This window comes from Falco biarmicus, chromosome 5 (assembly GCF_023638135.1).
Source record: "Falco biarmicus isolate bFalBia1 chromosome 5, bFalBia1.pri, whole genome shotgun sequence".
Lineage (NCBI taxonomy): Eukaryota > Metazoa > Chordata > Aves > Falconiformes > Falconidae > Falco > Falco biarmicus.
Window position 1 is genome coordinate 74770503 of NC_079292.1, and position 20696 is coordinate 74791198.

General features: G+C 41.1%; 1 protein-coding gene across 1 annotated transcript; it reads left to right on the forward strand.

Moving 5' to 3' along the window:
* The first annotated feature begins 5141 nt into the window (after positions 1–5141).
* LOC130150850 (sulfotransferase 6B1-like) lies at positions 5142–20653 on the forward strand. The gene is made up of 6 exons (XM_056342141.1): positions 5142–5301; positions 6095–6279; positions 7252–7378; positions 9847–9941; positions 10976–11162; positions 13028–20653. Exons 1-6 carry the CDS (start codon positions 5157–5159, stop codon positions 13144–13146), a joined length of 858 nt encoding a protein of 285 aa, XP_056198116.1. The 5' UTR covers positions 5142–5156; the 3' UTR covers positions 13147–20653.
* The last annotated feature ends 43 nt before the right edge of the window (positions 20654–20696 follow it).

Genomic DNA, 20696 nt, shown 5'->3' on the forward strand with positions numbered 1-20696 from the left:
GCCTTCCCAGGGGTGGTTGTGGTGAGCTGGACTGCTGGTTCCCCCAGCTGCTGGATTTAAAGGCAGTGTGCAAACCGACAGGATAGCATTTCCCATCAGACACTGCCCTGATTTTTCTGTGTGCAGTGATGCTCCACAGGGTATAGATCTCTGAAGGACATATAGCTGAAAAGGCTTTTTTTGCTGGAATTATGTGGCTCCCTATAGAATACTTTGGTCTATTATTGCATGTGTGCTTCAAAAAATCAGACAAATTCTATGCAGTTATGACAAGTCAAAGCAGGGTGTTACCATTTCAAGCCACTAGTGAAGTTACTAGCTTCATTTGAAGTGCTAGTGCACTAGCAATAACAGGGTAACTTAGTTTCTGTCATTTAATTCTATCCCAGTAAGCCTGTATTTTAGACATGACAATAAAGATAAGCAGAAAAGAAACCAGGCCTGCAAGACCTCTCTTCTCACCCTGGGGACCTGGGAATGTTCACGGGCAACCCCACCTGGACAGCCAAGCACTTGCTGGCTGAGCCCTCCTGCACATACGCAGCTTCATCTTTTTTACCCCAATGAAGGTTTAAATCCTTGTTTGCTTTTCCCTTTTTGCCACCCGCCCCCCACCCCTTCATGTCTCCATTATGTATGTTTCGTGCCTTGAAGGTACCATCATGTGCAGCTGCAGGGCAGGAGCTGGGGCCATGGCATTTGCCTGCCAGCTCTCCAAAGGGCACAGCTCTGCTGGCAGCACTGGGACTGCTGTGACTAGCTGTATCAGTTGTGGATCTGGCACAAAATATCCTCAGGCAATGGTTTGTCGTGAGAGGAATAAAAGGTGGTCAAGGAACTTCACAATCTGACATGCCGTAAATGCAACATGACTGCACATAGGGTTGACTTCCTTCACAGTATACCTAAATGCAGATGTAGCTGCTGCAGATAGGCATGCCTATGAAATCAGAGACTTCTGAAATGAGAGTTCTTAAATCACAGTACTCCGTCAGTATTGAACTATGGGACAATGAGGGGAGGCTTCTCTGCAAGAGCTTAGGCGCTGCAAGAAAGCCTGCCAGGTAGAGGGCTGCTGCTGGAAGTGTAAAGCAATGCAATGCCCATCCCAGTGAAGCGGCTGTGACTGTTGCACTACCTGATAGCTGGGACCAGCTCAGGGTGCGCCAATAGGCAGTTACTGCAGCTCAGCTGAGTCTCGATCTATCATGGGCAGCCCTACATCTACCCTGCAACTGAGGGGCTTTTAGAACCACATAGAAGGCCAGGGTTAGGTTCCTAAACGGTTGACACCTGGGCACTGAGGTGCCCTGCCTTCCCGATCAGTCTGAGCCCTCAGGCTGTATTTAACATTTTGCAGGCTGTCTTTATTATATAGTCATTGCCTACAAACTTGGAAGAGACACTTCAGTTGTAACATTAAAATAAATAGGGAAGTAATTCTGCACTGAGAGGAAAGGTTGGACAGAGTGATCCCTACAGAAAAGTCTGTGGGGTTCAGATCATTGTGGAGGCACGGAAAAGAAGGTGGAGCTATGGAAGGGGTGACAGGCTCACCAGTAACAGTGGATTTCATGGCTGAACTTCCTTACTGGAGATCAGTCTTGCACACTTTGTAACAACAACTGTTTGATATTCTGCACTGAAATAGTCTTGAAAGATGTCACTCCTTCATCACTGTTGCAGAGCCTGTGTACAAATTTTACATAGATGCACAAGGATGATCTTTATGGACATAACTTCTACTAATTTCAGGTGGCTGGTGTATCTGGTAGAGAATTAGAGCAACAAAATCTTATGACCAGCTGTGTCAGTTTTACCTCTCCATTCATTAGCCAATATGACAAGTCTGAATATTTCACAGCTTTAGGGCATTTCAAAAGATGAGAAACCTGATGCTTGACAGTGCTGACTAAACACATTCAGAACCCTGTGAACGTACATCCAACTTCTGACGTGTGTAACCAACATATAGGACTTCATCTGCATGTTTTCCACACTGTCACTATTTCTTTTAGTACGTGCTGCCTGAGATGCATTTGGAGGGGAAAGGTATTGTGATTGGCCTCAGTTAGGAAATCGTCAGTTGAAGGAGATGCACCTGGTTCTGTCTTTTATCAAGCAGAGAAGAGAATGGTGAGCCTGAAGTGGAGGTGGCAGGGTAGAGGCAGGAACAGAACAGTCAAATTTTTTGAGTCTTCTACAGCAAGAAAGACGTTATTCACCCAGACAAGGATATAGACAGGAGAAGGTAAGTCAGACATAGAGGCAAAAAGAGCTGGACTGAAGAAGCCCAGGAGTGCAGTGTCTAGCTACCAAGTTGTATTTTCCTCAAACCCCAAGTTTAATATTGCTCTCTTGCTAGTAATTGTCTGTGAAACCTGCTGGTAAAATGTGCACTCCATCTGTACCGGTAGTAGAGCCAGAGAGCAGGACAAGGACAACCTGATGCTGGGAGAAGCTCCTCAGAGCCTGTGGCAGAGATTGAGGCAATAAATATAGGTATCCTTTGGTATTAGCTTGCCATGCCTGTGTTCATCCAGGTCAAAATGCATCAATTGTAGTCTACATTCAGTGTTGTAATACTGATAAAGGAGAAAATTAAAGCTAGATGGAGGATTTGGCAGGGCATCCTTTAAACTCACGTTCTCTTTGTATAATGTAGCTATAATGACATACTTTAGCTGCTAATGTAGTGTAGTTTTTATGATAACTTTTTCTTGCAAAGTGCTGAATACTCTTTTTCCTTAAGTCACTGCATTTCAGGATACTGTAGCCTTGCAGGGGTGGGCCCTGTTTTCCAAGTATAGACATCATTTTAGAAGCAATTTCAGTTTGATTCCTCTGGATTAACATGCTGAAAAGAGAAGCTAGTATAAAAAGCAATTGACATGAGTTAAGAGAATTGGAATTTTCTTTGCTACTGTATTGCTTCTGTTTTACACCTTAGTTATTTCCTTTGTGAATGATTAATTAAGGTCCAAGTGATAAGATTAGGCAAATGTGCTGACTCAAAAAGTAATAGGGATGCAGGAAGAAATGAAAGGGAAAAGACATAGTAAATATTCAATGCATTTGCAATAAGATTATTTTTGCTAGGTCAAGGTAATACAGTTTTATTAGCTTGTGCTAAATGCACGTCTGGAATGATGACTTCAAAATAAACCTTAGAAACCTCTGTATTCAGACTAATGCAGATGTTCAGAACAACACAGAGACAGGTGTCTTTATGACTCCAAACATACTTGGTACACCTGAAGTAACTGAAGTGAAATCTGTTGACAGAGGATAGATTTTTAGAAGATTTATACCTTACGATATGAAGCGATAGCTTAGGTCTTCAGACTGGGAGCAGGAGAAAAATATTGAGCTCCTCACCACTAAGAGATCCCCCAACTCCTAGCTGGGCATCAGTATCCAGGTGTTTCTTGTACCCTCACTGACTCACTTTACATACTGGAAAGATTCCCTCACCTTCTGTCATGCCTAATGATAGGAAACATCTCTCCAGAGCATATTTTCCATGATCATCATCCCCACCTGGTCCTGGAATTCAGAGTTTACTGATAGCACAGGGCACATTTTGCAGGTGATAACTGTTTAAGGGCAACTTTATAGGCAACACAGGTGAGATCTAGACTTGCTGACTTCTCCTTGACTGATAGGCTGGCACTACTGGGGGAAAAAAAAAAAAAAGTAAAAAAAAAAATAAAAATAAAAGGGTGGGGAGGGGAAGGGAAATCAATGCTATATTGCCAGCTTTCCTGGAGGCTGAATTAGAAAGAAGTAAGTACAGAAGCAGGTAACTGTCCTTACTCCTTGTGAATAATCTTGACTGCTCAGATGTTTCTTGGAAGGGCATCTCTAATCATTAACTTCTTACCAGGGGTCATGGGAGGTCATTTGGCAGTCAGCTCCCATGACCAAAACCTAGGTTATTATTTATGATAAAAAAAAATGTACTGGGAGTTTGGTAAGCTTGGGAAATTCCTGAAAGACTGCTTTATTTTAAAACAAGATTTGCAAGCGGGCTTTCAAGTGGAGTTGAAAATACTGAAGGGCCTCAGCTGAATATATTGTAGGAGGTTTTTAATAGGAATAGTGAGGCCACTGGATTTTTGAGGAAAAGAATGTAAAAAGGAATACATCAATTTTCCTTTCAATGGCCATAAATTAAAAATATTAAGCGTTCAAAAATGTTTTGATTCAGAACAGAACTATTTATTTTACTGTCGTGCGTTCACATTGCTTAAGGTCACTTTAAATGAGAGTTTTCAGTTTGAAAAACACTAACGATTTGCATAGAATGACATTTTTTCAAAACATCCATTTCAAAACAGGTAATTAAATGAGAACTACCTCTTTCCTGCAAGCAACTTTTATTTTGATGAATCCACATATTCTGTGGACAGATTTAAAAATCTGCAACCACTTCTAGTCATGAAACATGCAGGATTCAAACCAATGTTAAATATCTATTTTAAATTTGCAATTTCTATTGTTTGTACTCCTCTTAGACAGCTTGAAAAATGATTGTACCACTAAGTGCCCCTGTTTTTAAGATGCCTCAGGCTGAAATTCCAAGGTGTTAAAAAACCTAGAACCTTAACATCACAAAACTCAAGTATTTGCAATCGATTTGCACTTTTGAAAATTAGGCTATTGTGTATTTGGTAAAATGAAATCAATAATATTTCATTCACGTAAAACAAAACATTGGGTTTGTATTCATAAAAAGTATTTTAAGATGTAGCTTTTTCCTTGGAAGCTAAAAGAGCTTCCAACAAAATATATTATAGAATAATCATATTAAGTATATTTTAAGACAACATATACTGTTCATTCTTGTAATTTTCCACATTTTGACTATCACCTCAGTACTTTATCTGGAGAGCTAATAAATGACAAATGACATGCATTTTCCATTACTCTGCATTTCAGTTATTTATCAAGTTACCGCTAATAATTGAGTTGCCTTTATAAACTACCTTGAAAAATCTGATAGGACTCCATGGCGTGTAGCAAAGTATATAAGCATGAGGTTTCTATTGCTGGGTCTCAATTTGTCAGTTCAAATCATCTGACTTAGAAGTAACTCTTAAATCCTCATCATTTCACTGTTATCTGATTTGCAGGAATCCAAGACTTAAGCAACCATGTCCAGCCCCAGTGAGGCAGAACTCATTCACATGTTTAAGGGGATTGCCTTTACTACCAGGTCTTCTCCAGAACTTTTAAACTCCTTGGATACTTTTGATGCTAGAGAAGATGACATCCTTTTGGTTTCCTATCCTAAATCTGGTAAGTTCTACAGTTACGTGTTAATTGCAAGAATCTCAATTGTTTATTTCATGTTCTCTGCTTAAACTAGTTGGTAAATGTTTGTGTACAAGACATTGTACGCAGAAAGGATGAGAATCTATTATTCTGTCAGTAAGTGTTCAAATTACAAAAAAATATGGGTCATTTATCTAAATTTTGATTCTTTAATTGAAAATAATCTCAGGTGTCATATCAGAAAACAAATAAATATTTCTTTCTTTTAAGCAAAATCTGTACTTGAAGGATTTTCCTGAGGACTTCCCACATTCAATTATGAGCAAGCTGAGAGTTACATTAAGTTATTTGTATGCCTCTTGGCTGTAGATTTATTTATTCCTTATTCCCTCTTCCCCTGCCTCACTTGCACACAGAAGTACACACCAAAGAGGAAGCTCAACCTGGACTTTCCTAATACGCAGACTTAAGTTACTATGAGGAAACCCCTCCCGGTTATTATGAAATAAATAATAATATAACCACTTCTCAGCTGACGAGTAGTTTGTCTAATGAGATTGTTTTGATATCAATTATTAGCACTTCTCACAAAGTTACTTTGTACTTCAGCTACAGGCCTAATTTTTCCAGTATTTATACATTTGAAGCCAATGCGATTATTCAGTTATGTAAAGTTTCTTGAGTCTGGGGGATTAGAAGTATTGCTTGTGCACTAGCAAGCTGTTCCCACATGCGAAATGCATATTGCACATATTTTCTCAGTAACAAATCTTCCTTTTTTTTTCTTTTTTGTTTCCTCAAAATTACTTTTTTGCAGGCACTCATTGGCTTGCAGGAGTTATAACAAAGCTTTATAATACTCAAATAACACTAACCTCTCCCATTGAATTTGGTGACATTTCCACACTGGAGGAGCTGAATAAACTCTCATCAAAGAGAATCATCCCAACGCACTTGGACTACAACATGTTACCTCCAAATTTTAAGACTAAAAAATGCAAGGTAAGGCAAAAAGATATAAAAGCAGTGAGATATGTTAAGTGTCTATTAGGAATCTGTTTTGTCTTGTTGAGCCTTAATAATTTTCAAGTGCTTTACAGCTTCCAGAAGTGGTTTGCTGTGGGTTTTGGAGACACAGCTGACCAGCAGTCGAAGGCAGTGTGAGCAGGGACTGGGTTCTGCTCCTGCCCCACTGCTCCCACAGGGTGATCTGTATATGGGACATCACACAAAATAGGACATGAACATCTTATAATCAGAAATATATCATTAAGGATAGGGGGTGTTCTCATGGCCCTATTTCCTACTGGCTAGAGCACTGGCTTAGAAAATAGTTATCCTGGGTACTTGTATGCTGTTCTGAGCGTGAGGGTATTCTGCTCCTCCTGTTGAAGCTTTCTAAAGACCTATAAAAAGATATTGGGCAAACACAGGAGAACTGAAATGTGGGGGGCAGATTCAGATCACAGTTTGGAGTTCCTCCCATTCTAATGTGGGAGATGTTTAAAAAATAAGCTCTGGGTCTCAGATTTTATATTAAAAGTTAAAAATTTCAGAATTACTTGGATACAGACTTTTAGACCAAAGCTAATCTGAATGAAAGCCAAAATTTTTTTGCAACTGTTCCATGAATGTTAATTAGTAAATTATTTCATATGTTAGATATATGAGATTGTATGCCAGCTCATGAGTTAAAATGAACGCAGATTTTTTTCATAAAACTTTAAGATTACACAGCTCTAGCAAACACACCTCTGTCCACATAGAATTGTTTACTAACCACTACTGACTCCTGCCTAAGAAGAGACAAGTATATTTCTATTTTAATGGCATGGTCACCAAAAGAGGAATCCTAAAGGAAAGGGTTTTGATGGTGCAAACTGCCTCTGGAAACACTATGTTTATTTACATGCAGAGCTCCTGTAAAATAAACAAAGGGCGTGATCGTTAAAATCATATCATCTTCATTTACAGATGATCTACATCAGCAGAAATCCAAAGGATACTGCAGTTTCCATGTATTATTACTACAGAGATAACCCAGCCCTTCCCACTATAGACACCTGGACTGCTTTCTTTGACTTGTTCTTAAAAGGAGATGGTAAGAATAAATGTTATGTTTTCTCCTTGCAGTTTGCATTAACTCCTCCTGTGCAAAATAAGTTAAGAAACGTGAACTGTGTGAAAACTCCTTAATGAACTCCTTATTCATATGGTTTTGGTTGGGTTATTTTTTTTCAGGATAAATTCTAATGCCAAACCAAACAACAGCAAATAATAGGATACTATCTTCAGCCCTGCAAGGAGACATGTTGATAAACAGCAGCATTCTTTCAGCACAACTGCTCTTTGCGAGGTTTTTTTTTCTGTTTTTTGACATATCTGTTAAAAAACACATTCCCACGGACAAGTTGCTGATTTCATTTCTTCCCACAAACACTCTGAAACCCCTGACAACTTGTTGGTTCTGATGTGGATTGGCCTGTGTTAAAACTTTTCCAGCCTTGTCTTGTGAACCGCACTAATAGACTGCTTCCCACCAGGAATCCATGTTTGAACTGTGATAGAGGAGGTATGTGCGAGCAGCTCCTCCCGCGCTGACGCGGGGCAGGGGGGCTCAGCGCAGCCAGCTCCTGCCCTGGGCCAGCAGGCTGGTGGGGCACGCGCTCGGTTTGAAGGTGCTTAGCCAGCCCCACGTGGCTCGCTGCCGTGCCAAAGCGCGGACAACGGGGCACACGGGGGGGACTGGCCCCAGGCTGCGCTGAGAGCTGTGCTCGCAGGTGTAGTGCCCCCTCCACTCCTGAAAACGGCTTTGGGCGACCCTTCAAAAGGAGTCCAGATGCTTTCATAAAGCCCTCCCGTACGCACCCTGCCTTGTGTGCTGTCTTAGTAGAGGGGTCCAAAGAGCAAGGACAAGAGTGAGATTTTTATGAGTGGCCGTGGTGGCATGGAAGCTGACAACAGGACCATGTTCCAGCTATCCACTCCCATTTTTAGTGTTTTATTACTCCTTTGAGGACATGTGTTCCTGCTAATACAACCACAGTGATGATAACGGCAACAATGATAGATTGGCTTGAAAACTTTGTCAGAAATGTGCCATTGCAGTCATCGTGGGTTTACATCACAGCTCCAGAAGTCAATTTGTCTACTGGCTTGTGGGGGCTCGGGTTCAGATCTTGTGTTTCTACTTCAGAGCAGCCCTAAGGCACATACTCCTGCAATTTGCAGGCGCTTGGCTTGTTTAGTATCAACTCTGAACATAAGGAGGGGGGTGTGGAAGAAAAGACGATTATATTAAATTTTAAAAGCATCTCCTATTTTTCTGTAAATCAGTAGCCACCTTCTATTTTCTGTGTGCTTATACACGGCATAAAACAATAACTACATTGGTTACAGTAGAAATTTATGTAAGAGTGATGGAGAGAGAGGTTGTCATTTTTGCTGCTCATAGAAACATATGAAGGTGGTGCTGCTTGATTCAGCTCCTGTAGTCCTGTTCCAGAGTTAATCTCCATTCAGAACAAGGGTGAGGACACAGAGATAACTGTGATGCTGTCCTTGGAGTCTCTGAGGCTGTGTGCTGTACCCCTGGAGCCAAGAGAGCTATTCTATGCTATCGTTGGCTACATCCCCAGTGTGGGTGACCAGCAGAGCAGGATTTAATTGCACACTGTGGTGCACACATGCCTTGCATGTGTGATGTTAAGATGGTGCCTTACATATAGGGGACAACTACAGACTGCAGCTTTCAGCAAAATACTTAATGATAACTCAAACTTTGCAACCAAAATGATACCCATTACAATATTATACTTTTCTAGTGGCTGTTACAAAGAAAAGTCACAGTTCTGGAGAATGCTGGCTGTGACTGCTCTGTCCAGGCTTCTTCTTGTAGCCCTACAAGAGGCTTTCAACTCAGCTTTCAACAGAGTCCATCTTTTTCAACCAGAAGGGTCACAATTTTGTTTTTTTAAAGGAAAGCTGCAATTTAGCTGTCTTCCCATGGTTCAGCAAAAGGAGCATTCAGATAAAACAAGTACTACGAGTCAACTAAAAAAACACTAAGTTATCTATGTCATTGCCTGAATGATGTATTTGCATAACTTCCTTACATAATTCTTTGACGTTTAAAAATAATACTGGTTCCACTCTGTTTGGACACAACAGCTAACAACAGTGTGTTCCATTTAACAGACTCCTTATTTCATTTCCTAGTGAAGTGATCATATATCTGACCGTAGGCATGCAGACATTTGCTAGGATGGTCACATCTTGTTAGGCCAACACGTTTTCCTTCACTTATGGCTTTTCCTTAATTTGGAGCCTGTTTCCACTACAGAATCATATCTCGCAATAGGATCTGCATCTCTCATATGAAAATGAAGTCCAATAAGAATGGTAACCTCTTTGGATTGTAAGTTTGAGTCTCTTCACAATAAGAATTTAATGTTTTAGAGGAACACAGGGTGTATATTATGAAGGGATCGTTCCCTTAAATGTGTGAAGTACCATCAGAGTTATTTATGAATAACTTTTTTATGAATCTTACATGGGTTTTCTTTTCAGTTGTGTGTGGATCCTGGTTTGATCATTTCCTAAGTTGGGAAGAACATGAAAATGACAAAAACATCCTCTTTTTGTTCTATGAAGACATGAAGAAGGTAAATACACTCTCTGCTCTTATTTCAGAATGCATTACTTGTCATTTAATATTCTCTTTGATATTTTAACCATATTTTAAGGAAAAAGGATAAAGAAGGAAAATGTGAACGTATGTCTTTGGGCGTATTTTATATTTGCATAGAACTTCATATTAGTGAACTAATTCTGCACAAGTTTTATAAATACCAAATCCTGTGGGAGTTGCATTTCATAGATGCAGGAGTGGGACACGTATTACATGATTTTTCCCCAGGCAACAGGAAGAATTTTAAGTTCCTCATTCTTGATCCTATGGAAAGACCAACCACAGACATCTGCTGAGGGCCACACATTCACCTGCTATACCCAACATTTCAGGTGAAATTTTCAAAATGATGTAAGACAACAGAACTACTCATGGTCAGAGGGCTTGTGCTCCCAATAAACAAGTAAATTAAAGGCTGGAGGGGTAGGAAAAAAGTTTTGATGAAAAGAAACTGTTATTCAAAAACTGCTTTGCTATTCTTAAAGTCAAATACCAACATACCTGTCAGAGAATGAATTTTTGGGTGAATAGAAAGTATTTTCTAGTGTTTCCATTAAAATATTTTTGTCCATTTTTGAGGGAGAAAAAAAAATCCACCATGAGTGGCACATGAACAAACTATTTTGGATCCTGAGTCACTTGTTGCATCTCTAAATACAGCATCTCCCACGTAATAAGCTACTTACACAGAAGCTGAGCTTTGAGTATTTCTCTATTCCCAGTGAAATAGTTCTGGGAGATTGCACACTTTACCTGAACTGGGAGAAAAACCATCAATGTAACTGTATTTGGTAACACATATCCACTCATTTCGGTGAGTATGAGTAAGAGGAGAATCAGGTTTACTGTACCTATAATCTACACAGTCCTATTACATGTTTAGCTTTGCTTGAAAGCAAATAAAACCATTACAAACTTGGTGTGTAATAAAAAGGATCACTTTTGGATCAGCTAGATGTCTGGTGATCAGCTCAGAAATATTAAAGCTTTGGTTTTCTTGTACCTCAGGATCTTGCTAAGATTGTAAAGGAAATCAGTTTATTCCTGGGTTTAAACATCAGTGACAATGACATCCAAGACATCTGCAAGAAGTCCTCGTTCTCAGAGATGAAAAGTGACACGGAGAAGGAGAACAGCGATCCCAGTCACACCGTTTGTGCGCTGACATCCGATAGGAAGCTCATTTTCCGAAAAGGTAAGTTCCCTGGCCTGGGCTTAACACAGCAGCTGGCGTGGGAACCCAGCAGTCCAGGGCTTTCACAGGCTGTAGTGACGCTTCGGGTCAGCCCAGCAAGCAATGACGGGATCCTTCAATTTGAAGCCATTGTAAAAATCACTGAGTTCTCTGGTTGCAAATGCTGATTTAACTAGAGAAGCACAGAGGTGTCTGAACAACAGCTTGACTAATATTGCTCTGTGGGAGCTTTTGAGCTAAAAGGAAAGGTTCATGACACATTATTCCTAATCTGTCTTTTTTTATCTAAAAGTTGACCACTCCAGTCTTTTACAACGTGTCCCCTCTGATATCACCTGCAAAGGTCACTTAGTTTACTGGAATGAGAAAGAGCGAGACCCGTTTCTTCCGAAGAAGACTGCTTGTAGCCTTTATCCTCTGTACCACCTCTTATCTTATGGAAATGTTCCTGAAAAAGGAATATGCTGACAATGACAACAAAAGAATGGATGACTTGGTCACCCGATGGCCTCATAGGTAGCCTTCAGACCTTGGCTAAGCTGGAATCTGTGGTAAAATCTTCAACAGTGCTTAGCTCAGATTTGACTTTAAAATACCTGCAGGAGCTGTTTTCTTGCTCCTAGCATTTGAGAAGCTTTCCCAGATTTGGATAATACGTAAATCAAAACCATCATATTTAGATGGATTTTGATTATTTTTAACTGATTTTTGAACCATAATTGATAGTTTAAAACTAAGAGTTGTTTCCACTTTTATTAATCAAAAGAGTCACAAATAAATGTACCATAGGGGAACCATATATTTTGCTGATTCAGAATGTTTTTACCCATGAGCTGAAGCACATCCCAAAATAGTAGTCAGTAAAAAAACCCAAAAAACCAACTCAAACAAAAAAACCCAAACCCACAGAACCTCAGATACACTTTTCTAAGTCAGTGAACTCTGAGAAAGATGTGTTGAAAAATCTGAAAAATCCCAACTGTTTCATTTCAAAGTAGTTTGTTTGCAAATCCTGGGGTTTTAGCTAATTTCAGCTAATTTGCAGCTGATTTCAGATGGTTTACAGAAGATTGATATGTATATATTATTCTTCAGGCTCTCTTTTCTTGTCCTTGCTGTCTGGAATACCATTTTAGCCAGCAGTTTTGGGATGCAGGGTCTTTAGAGGATGCACATGAGGGGAAACTGTGAGCATTGTCTCATTGAAAGATGTCAGTTTGAAAAAAAATAAAAATACTGGGTAACAGCTGAAACACTTTACTGAACACAAGTGTGCGTGGTCACTCAGAAGTAGTTAACTGCCCACTCATCCGCAGAAAGCCCTGGAGATTAGTAGGAGTGGGTGGGATTCATCTATTGGGTCATTCTGGGCTCCCTTCTTAGGAGTCATCTTTAGTCAGCAGAGACCTATGGCTGCTTTTGGAGCACCATTAATGAATTGATGGGGTTTAGATGTTGACTAGGATGAGACGGGTTTCAGCCAGCAAGTAACCATTTCCTCTACTGCCTGTGAAAGAGCCCAGGTGGAGACCTTTAACTAAGGTGCAGCAAGGTTGCCTCTCTGCTGAGGTAACTGGGCTCTTGGAACCCTGCTGCTCTTCATGTACCACTTAGTGTTGGTGGCGCTAACCAAGTCTGAGGCTGAGGGTTTAGCAGCCTTTATGGATGATGATCCCGCTGCTTCCATCAGTCTCACCAGAGCAATAAACCAGTAACTTACGATCATGACCTACCGCAGAGACTATAGTTAACGTTGCAGTTTGCACAAATTATTAATACATTAACAAAACTGGGCTGCCTTTAAATAATTTTCTGCGCTATATGTTGCTAGTCTCACTGTTCTTTTTCTGCTCCTGCTCTCCTAGGTGCTGTTGGTGACTGGAAGAACCATTTCACTCCAAAACAGAATCAAAGGTTTGAGGAGATATTCAACGAGAAAATGAAACACAGCAAAATGGCAAAAAGTCTCACCTATGAGTTTTGACTCCATGTGAAGAACAATAGCCAGTTATCAACAAACATAGAGCAAATGGTGGTAAATCCTGCATGGGGGCTCCCATTCAGTTTATAATCCTCCCAATAGGAAGGATATTGGGGATAGGAAAATTCTTACACAATGCCAGAGCTGAGTGCAGTTTTCAGCAGGCAGATGAATATGGTTTTACAGAGTCAGGTGTCAGACCCATTTTTCTACAAGCAAATCTACTTTATAATTTATTTATTTTTTTGCTCTAGAGGGATAGGAATGGACGACTTAAATTTTGATTTAGGAATTTTACTCAAGACATTAAGGAAAAAACAAACCTGTAAGAATCTGAATACATACAAAGTCTAGAAACACATCATAAGAAAACAACCAAAGGTTTGACCCCAGAATCGCTCCCTCCCAGATCTACCATGATTTGGAAAGTGCCTAGCTTATCAGACTTCGTTATTGATACTTAAGTTGAAAACTGCAGCTGTACATTTGAAGATCTGGTTTGTTTATGAAATGTTTTTGTTTTGTTTTGTTTTCCCCCCAATATGTAGTTCTTTGCTGTAACTTATTTCTGGGTTAGGTACTGTATTGTGTTTGTGTTTTAAGTGCAACTGATGTAAATCCATATAAATTTCTGCACCATATGCTGGAGAACTATAAATGCTTTGGGGTTTTTTTCCATTTGACTTTCTTCCTGTAAAATGCTTGTTTCCACTGTTTGGATGAGAACCATTTCACTTCACAGTCCTTGTGCGATAGTTCCACATCAACAGTTCCACTGTGGTAAACAAATTATAACTCCGAGACAGTTTAATCTGAACACAACTTATTTATTTACCCTGTCCTGGTAAGACAGATTTTCCAAGCATCAGTTGTCTGTGCTCACATCTGAGGGAGTGTTCTATGAACCCAGCGAAGATTTTTCTTCTGATTTACTCCATGATGTGTCTTCTGTCCTCACCTTCAATTTGCTTAGTAGACTGGCTTTAAGGACTTCTCCCCAAACTAGTTCTCCCCCAATTCCAAGGCATCAGCAGGCAGAAAAGACAGCAAAAACTGATAGAAAAGAAACTCAGGCAGACAAGCACGATTACTCTGCTTTGACTCCTCTGTGCTCTGAAGGTACACACCTGTAAGGCAAGCTCATCCTCTGGCTGTGCTGTTTCTGAAAAGCTGAGGTATGGCTTCATGCACAGTCAACACAAACGCTCTCTCTGGCCACACATTTCACACTTGCCACACAGCTCTTTCATGTCATACCTTGCTTGTGCAAGCTGACATCAACACCTACCAATTTTGCATCTGCACAAATGATACAGAACTGATGTGCTGAAGAGATCAGTGAGAGAAAAGCCTGTTCCGATGGCAGTCCCTTGCCATTTACCAATTCAACACAAAGGAGATGATGCTGCTGAGCCCTTTTATGCAAATGACCCATTTGAAAACCAGAAGTCTGTCTGTATTGCTTTAGCCTTCTGACACTAAAATCACTCACTCTCCCTCTAAAATACCACAACCCCCTGTTGCCTTCCTTTCCAGTATCATTCTCCCACTATTAGTAAAAGGCAAGAGATCAGCCAATGAAGATGTCTTTTGCTTGAAGACTTTTTTTTTTTTCCTAGTCCTTTAAGTATGGAAAAAACCCCAAAGGGTCCTTGGGCAAACAAAGTTTGCAAGCAAGTTTATTAACTGCATTAAGAAGTCTTTAGACAAGCTTCACACAGTGCAGCCACACCTGAGGTAGAGTGCAGGAGATGGCTGGCTGTAATACCCTGAGAAAACAAGCAGCTCCTGCTAGGAAAACTAAAGGGAGCAGGTCCACCCCAGGCACTGACAGCCCAGTGCACCTGCAGGCAGCACAGCAAAACTCACCGACGCCAGAGGTCCAGAAAGCTAGGCTGGGCACTGCCGATAAAGGATGGCAGCATGTGATGCTAGCTACTAGCAACCAGTGTCTTCCAGCAGTTACTACACCTACAGTTTCTTTCATTGTCTTTTCTCTTGCTGTCCCCACTGTGCTGCAACTCCCCCTCCCTTCCTATGACTAGCAGAGAGATTACAACTGAATTTTTCAAAGAACTGTCAATCTGGCTCCACAAGTCATTTTGGCAGGTCATGGAGATGTTAAAACATTTCCAAAACTCCCATAGTAAGTTGTAAAAATGTCTCTTCCCCTCTCTGTTTTCTTTCTTTGTTCTCTGGCAGTTAAAACTTTTGGAGAGAAATTTCAGCCCTGCAAAATATAAAAATACTAGTCCAAAATGTACCTAGACCACAGCATTCTAGGCTTGGAAGAAACAACGCCCTGTGCAATCTATTACCTATAAATGATTACAATACTGCTTTCCTATTCAGGTAAGACATTCCACCTTCCTGAGTAAGGGCACTTCTCAAGATTGATTTAATTAGAGGACAGCATTAAACATTTATGCCATCACAGCTGAGACAGGAGGCTTCTATTCGCTCTCGTTGAAGTTAGCCTGCTTTGCTTGCTACCAGACGCATCTGGCCTTTGGGTCAGATGAAAAAGAGAACAAGAGCATGTGGAGTGCCAGAACTCCTGTGAGAGTAACACATGAATTCCAGTCTCGCTTCAGGGACCTCTCCCCTGAAAACATCACAACTATCTTCTAAAGCAGCTCCCAGGGAAGAAAAAAAGGTGCTCAGGTAAGCATCCTAGCAACCTGACTTCAAGCCGCATTAGTTCTGATACAATGAGTTTGATGCCTAAAGCAGTTTCTTGGAGGAAAACGATGACTAGTGAAAAAAACCTCTCCGAATAGCTTCGGGAATGCCTTCTAGAAGGTGCAAGTGAGTCTGGAGAAGTGAGGGGGGAAGAGCAGGCAGGGGAAGGAATCTGAGCCAGGTCTGGTACTCTTTGAAGCCAGGAGTCGTACAGGAAAATAGAGAAGACATAGGGGCAGAGGATCAATTGGTTGATTTCTGCACTGGGTCTAAGTAAAGCAGAGATGCTCTGGGGATCAAGACAAGACTTTACTTGTAAAGTAAACATGGAAGACCAGAGGGAATTTCCATGGGGCTCAGCTTCATCATCAACTGATGAAAGGAAAGACGGTCACTGACCAAAGCGCCCAGGGCACGCCTGCTACAAAGAGCCAGTGGGGATGGGACAGGAAGAATCACGCCTGACAGAAAGGGCCGAGTGCGGGGGGTGAAGGCGATTGCTGAAAGACCATGCTCAGAAAGGGGGAAAAGGACTGAGTGGCCATATCACTGTCACCAGTTCCAGCCTCACAAGTGACCACAATCCACCTTCTTTGAAAGGACCAGCAACCACGAGAGACAATTCTGCAGCAATTTCTCTGTCAGACAGTCCTCCCCTTTTCCTCAATCTGCTTACCTGTCCTGCACACCACAGAGGATGAACTGGAGAAAAGGACAGCGAAAGATGGTGGGGGTGTGTGGTGAGCCAATGCCCTTTCCGGGCTCCCACAGAAGAGATGTCCTTGGCCAAGCAGAGAGGAGCAGCAGCATCTTGCAGCCCCAGCAGGGAGCCAGCGGGAGCACCCAACAGCTGCTTGCGTGAAAAACCCAGCAACAGAAGAGCATAAAGTCACAAATTACATTACTGTGCCTCCTTTTGGCCTTTTCCAAAATGGTCCTGCAGGCCAAGGCTAAGCGGAGAAACAGCTGTCTCTGAAATGACTGGCAACCCCACAGCACCAGAGACAGGTCTGCTCTGGTGCAGGCTCTGCAGCCATCCAGGCTTTCTGCCAGCAGAAAGGGAACCAGCTCTGCCTCCGAAAGGAACAGAAATGTTTGTTCTTCACTGACATCTACTGACTGCAGTGCTTTAACTGCAAAGCTCTGCACAAGAATTAGGCATTCATTTTTGCAGGATGCCGCAGGGCTCAAAAGTAGAAGCAGGGTCGGAAGGGAGTATCAGTCACGGGTCTGAGGGGAGCAGGTCTGTCTCTGGGTACCACAGGACTGCTTATGAAGTCCTCCATTTTTGACTGCCAGTGTCTGCAAGGATGTTCCTGGGAATGATCAATGTGCACCACTGAGAATCCACTAGCAGCTACAGTAGAGACAATGATAAGACAGGTGATGGCATTCATGTGTAAGCAAATATTGACACCTGGCAGTAATAGAAGTTTTCCTCTTCTGGCTGCAAGGCTTTTCTCTAAAACCAAGGATAACTGTGGTTTGTTGTTCTTGTGCCATTTGTGACTTTGGTAAAGCACTCAGACCTAATCCAACAGCCACACAGGTATCACTGTGCTGCTCAAACTGCAGTTAGTTGCCTAACTAAGAGGTACGAGGAATTAATCAGCCTACAACATTGCCTACTGGCTAAATTAAGGATTTACCTACAATAATAATAAAGAAAAGGTACAGCTGGACTTCAGTGGCAGGTGACTGAAGTGCAATAGAAAGATAGTTCATGTTTCTCTGTGCTATCCAAGCTCAGACACCAGTGACAGCAGCTTAATTGAAGCAGCCCAGGCTTGAGCTCCCCTACTTCTCAGCAGGGACATCAGTGCAGATGCAGTGCAAGGCAGATCCAGTTAGCTCACTCTTCTCTACATTGCCATGCACTGCCTGTAATTTTACCTTGAAAACCCCTACAATCTCTTGGCTTTCATTATAAATCAAATATGTGCTTCCCTTAAAATTTGAACAACATAAACTTGGGGAGCCTCGCTCTTATGAGCTGCAAGGTGCTCAATGACACAATAGTAAAAATCTGGCAGCGTATGAAGTACACAAGAGCAAGAAGTAAAAAGCAGCATGGCTTGCAGACAGCCCACGGGGTTTTTTTTACAGTGAGAGGACTAGGGCTTGTCTGCGAGTCATCAGAACTACTGCCCAAAAAACCCGTTCATACTCCAGTCTGGTGCAAGTGTAGCTTCAGCTCCCTTAAGAGAACACGTGGCAGCCTTCATGCAATTGACTGAATCCAAAGACAGATCATGATAAACATTCTGAAGAAATATTTAAGTCCATTAAGTCAAATGAATAGGGGTTTGTTTATATTTGTCTAGATCAGATTACTTCATCCCATTCTCCAGCTTTTTAGACCAGGCTTCACCTAATCAGTTACAACACTTCAGTTGGGCATCAGTGATCAAAACGATCAGTGACTGGTGACACAGCCCCTTCCAACTCGAGACCGTGCTGCTGTGGACAAGACATAACCTGGAAAAAAAGGTGGCAGAATAAAAGATAGTCAAACTCTTACATAGACTGTACAGGCAACAAAAAGTTGTGCAACCACAGCCTTAGTTAAAAGTTACATCCCTGGAGCGACCATCTTCACATTTCATTTTAATACCAGTGGCCATACTACCTCAGATATACGTCAATTTAGTCCAGAAACTTGTCTGCAAGAGTATGTGAACAAACAGGCCAAGCACAGGATATTCTCTCCACTATTCTCCCAACCTCCAAACACAATTTGTCCAAGAATTTTCTAAGCAATTTACTGTTAGTACCTAGTATCTATCTTATTATCACTTGGGTATTTCCCACACAAGAAGCAGGAGGAAGAAACCAAGGTTCAGAACCAGAGGAACCATATTGGGCGTCAGACTCATGGAACACATGGCCAAAGGCTGTTTTAAGTGTGCTGAAGTTTGTTAAATGTCCATAAGCCTCATCCAGCTTTGGAAATCCATGAGCTGCAAATGTTTTGAGGCCACAGGAAAACTGGAAAGCACTGCCAAATACAACGTGGCAAATTTATATTCCTCTGGCATCTGCTTTTGGTTACTGCTAGTTTCTTCAGTGGTCTTTCCCTAGCTCCTGTCCCTCTTAGCTTTACAGGTATCTTAACACAACTCCCTTCAGTCATCCTTCTTCCAAAGTGCAGAATTCTTACTTGGCTATTGCTCACACTGAACCCGATTCCTTCCTTTCATCATCCATGTTACTTTCCCACAAACCTTTTGAGTGCTACCACCTTCTTAACATGTAAGAAACAAAACACACAGCATTTCAGATACGTGCAAATGACCGATTTATACAGTGGAATAATTACTTTTATCCTTTTTGTTCTATGCGCTTTTCCTAATAATCCCTAAAATTAAGTTTGGTCTTTTAACTGCTAGCACACATTATTTTTCTGGATTGTAACCGCTCAATAGAAATGGATATTCTTTATATATGACATTAGGATTGTTTTCCTGTTAAGCTCATTTATTTTATATACATCTCTACTCAGTTTCATCAACCCTGCTCCTTACTAACCTGAATGAATTGGTAGCATTGCCTCCACATTGCTCACTGCTCGTTCCCTTTAACACCTTTTCATAAACAATTAAAAAATCCTTCTATCTGTGAAAAGAAAACAATGCAACCCTTTCAGGGGAAGTGGTCTGTAAAGCTACAGAGGTGTGGGAGCCAGCATAACAGGACTGCTCCTAAATGTTTCTCCTTCCTCCAGTATCTCTAGCACTGCGAAAGCTCTACTAAACCAAAGCCACATACATACAAATGCATCTAGGATCAGAACCGGGGACAGATAAAACTGTCTGAGAGCAAGAGAGAGACAAACCTATCGTCCAAGGATTTTTCAAACAAGTACCTTAGTGACAAGTTTTTCTAACTCATTTATGCATCTGGTTAATGCATAACAGTGTTTTTCTTTCACTGGATGTACCTTATTATTGCTCTTAAAATGCTGGCATTAAGGATAATTAGTCCTGCTGGGTGTAACTAGACTCATTTGGAGTTACTTCTGGAAACAGGAAATAGTGTTTTAAGAGAATACTAATAGAAAATATAATTAAAACAAAACATTCCCACATGGACTCTTGAAAAACCTAGTCAACTAATGTGTGCTTAACGTTTAAAAGTATTAAGAATCTGAAATCATTAATTATTATAAAATATCTCTGACCTCAAAAGGCTGAGTTCTGTACGATTCTTATTGATTTGAAATGAACTAAGGTCAGAACACATTGGATCACCCTACAGGAAATAGCACAGAACTGGAGAGAAATATATATTGAATAAGAAAAAGATCAGCTGAAAATTAATGGAGCCAGAAGTAGGTAAGGGGCTAACCCCTACCCCTTGGGCCAAAGTTGGAAAATGTAGAGACAGTATGTTACTGTCTGTCCTTCTCCCCTCCCCTCAACTCCTCTGGCAAGAGCCACCAAACAGCCAAAACCAGTAGAGATCTCAAGGCCCAACCAAAATGGGAATTCTCTCTGAGAATATCCTGTCAAATAATTCTCAGTATGTTCTGCTCAATTTACAAGATTATTCTTCTACAGAAATACTGGGCTTGCTTTGACAGCTCAGAAGACAGAGATACGAATCATACCTTTTCACAAACACAGGCACAAAGCACGCAGCACTGTGAAACCAGCTATTTGAAAACATGGAACACAGGCAAGTGCAGAAGTTTATTTAAGAGAGTATAAACACACACAAAAAACACTCAAGATTTGCCTCCAAGACCAGATTAAGATGAAGATTTTGAGTAACTGACTGTGTGTGCATGTGATTAACTTCAACATTAAATTTGATCACCTTCATCAGGTATAATCCATTTGTGTGGCACATGAACTTGGAAGTATATGATT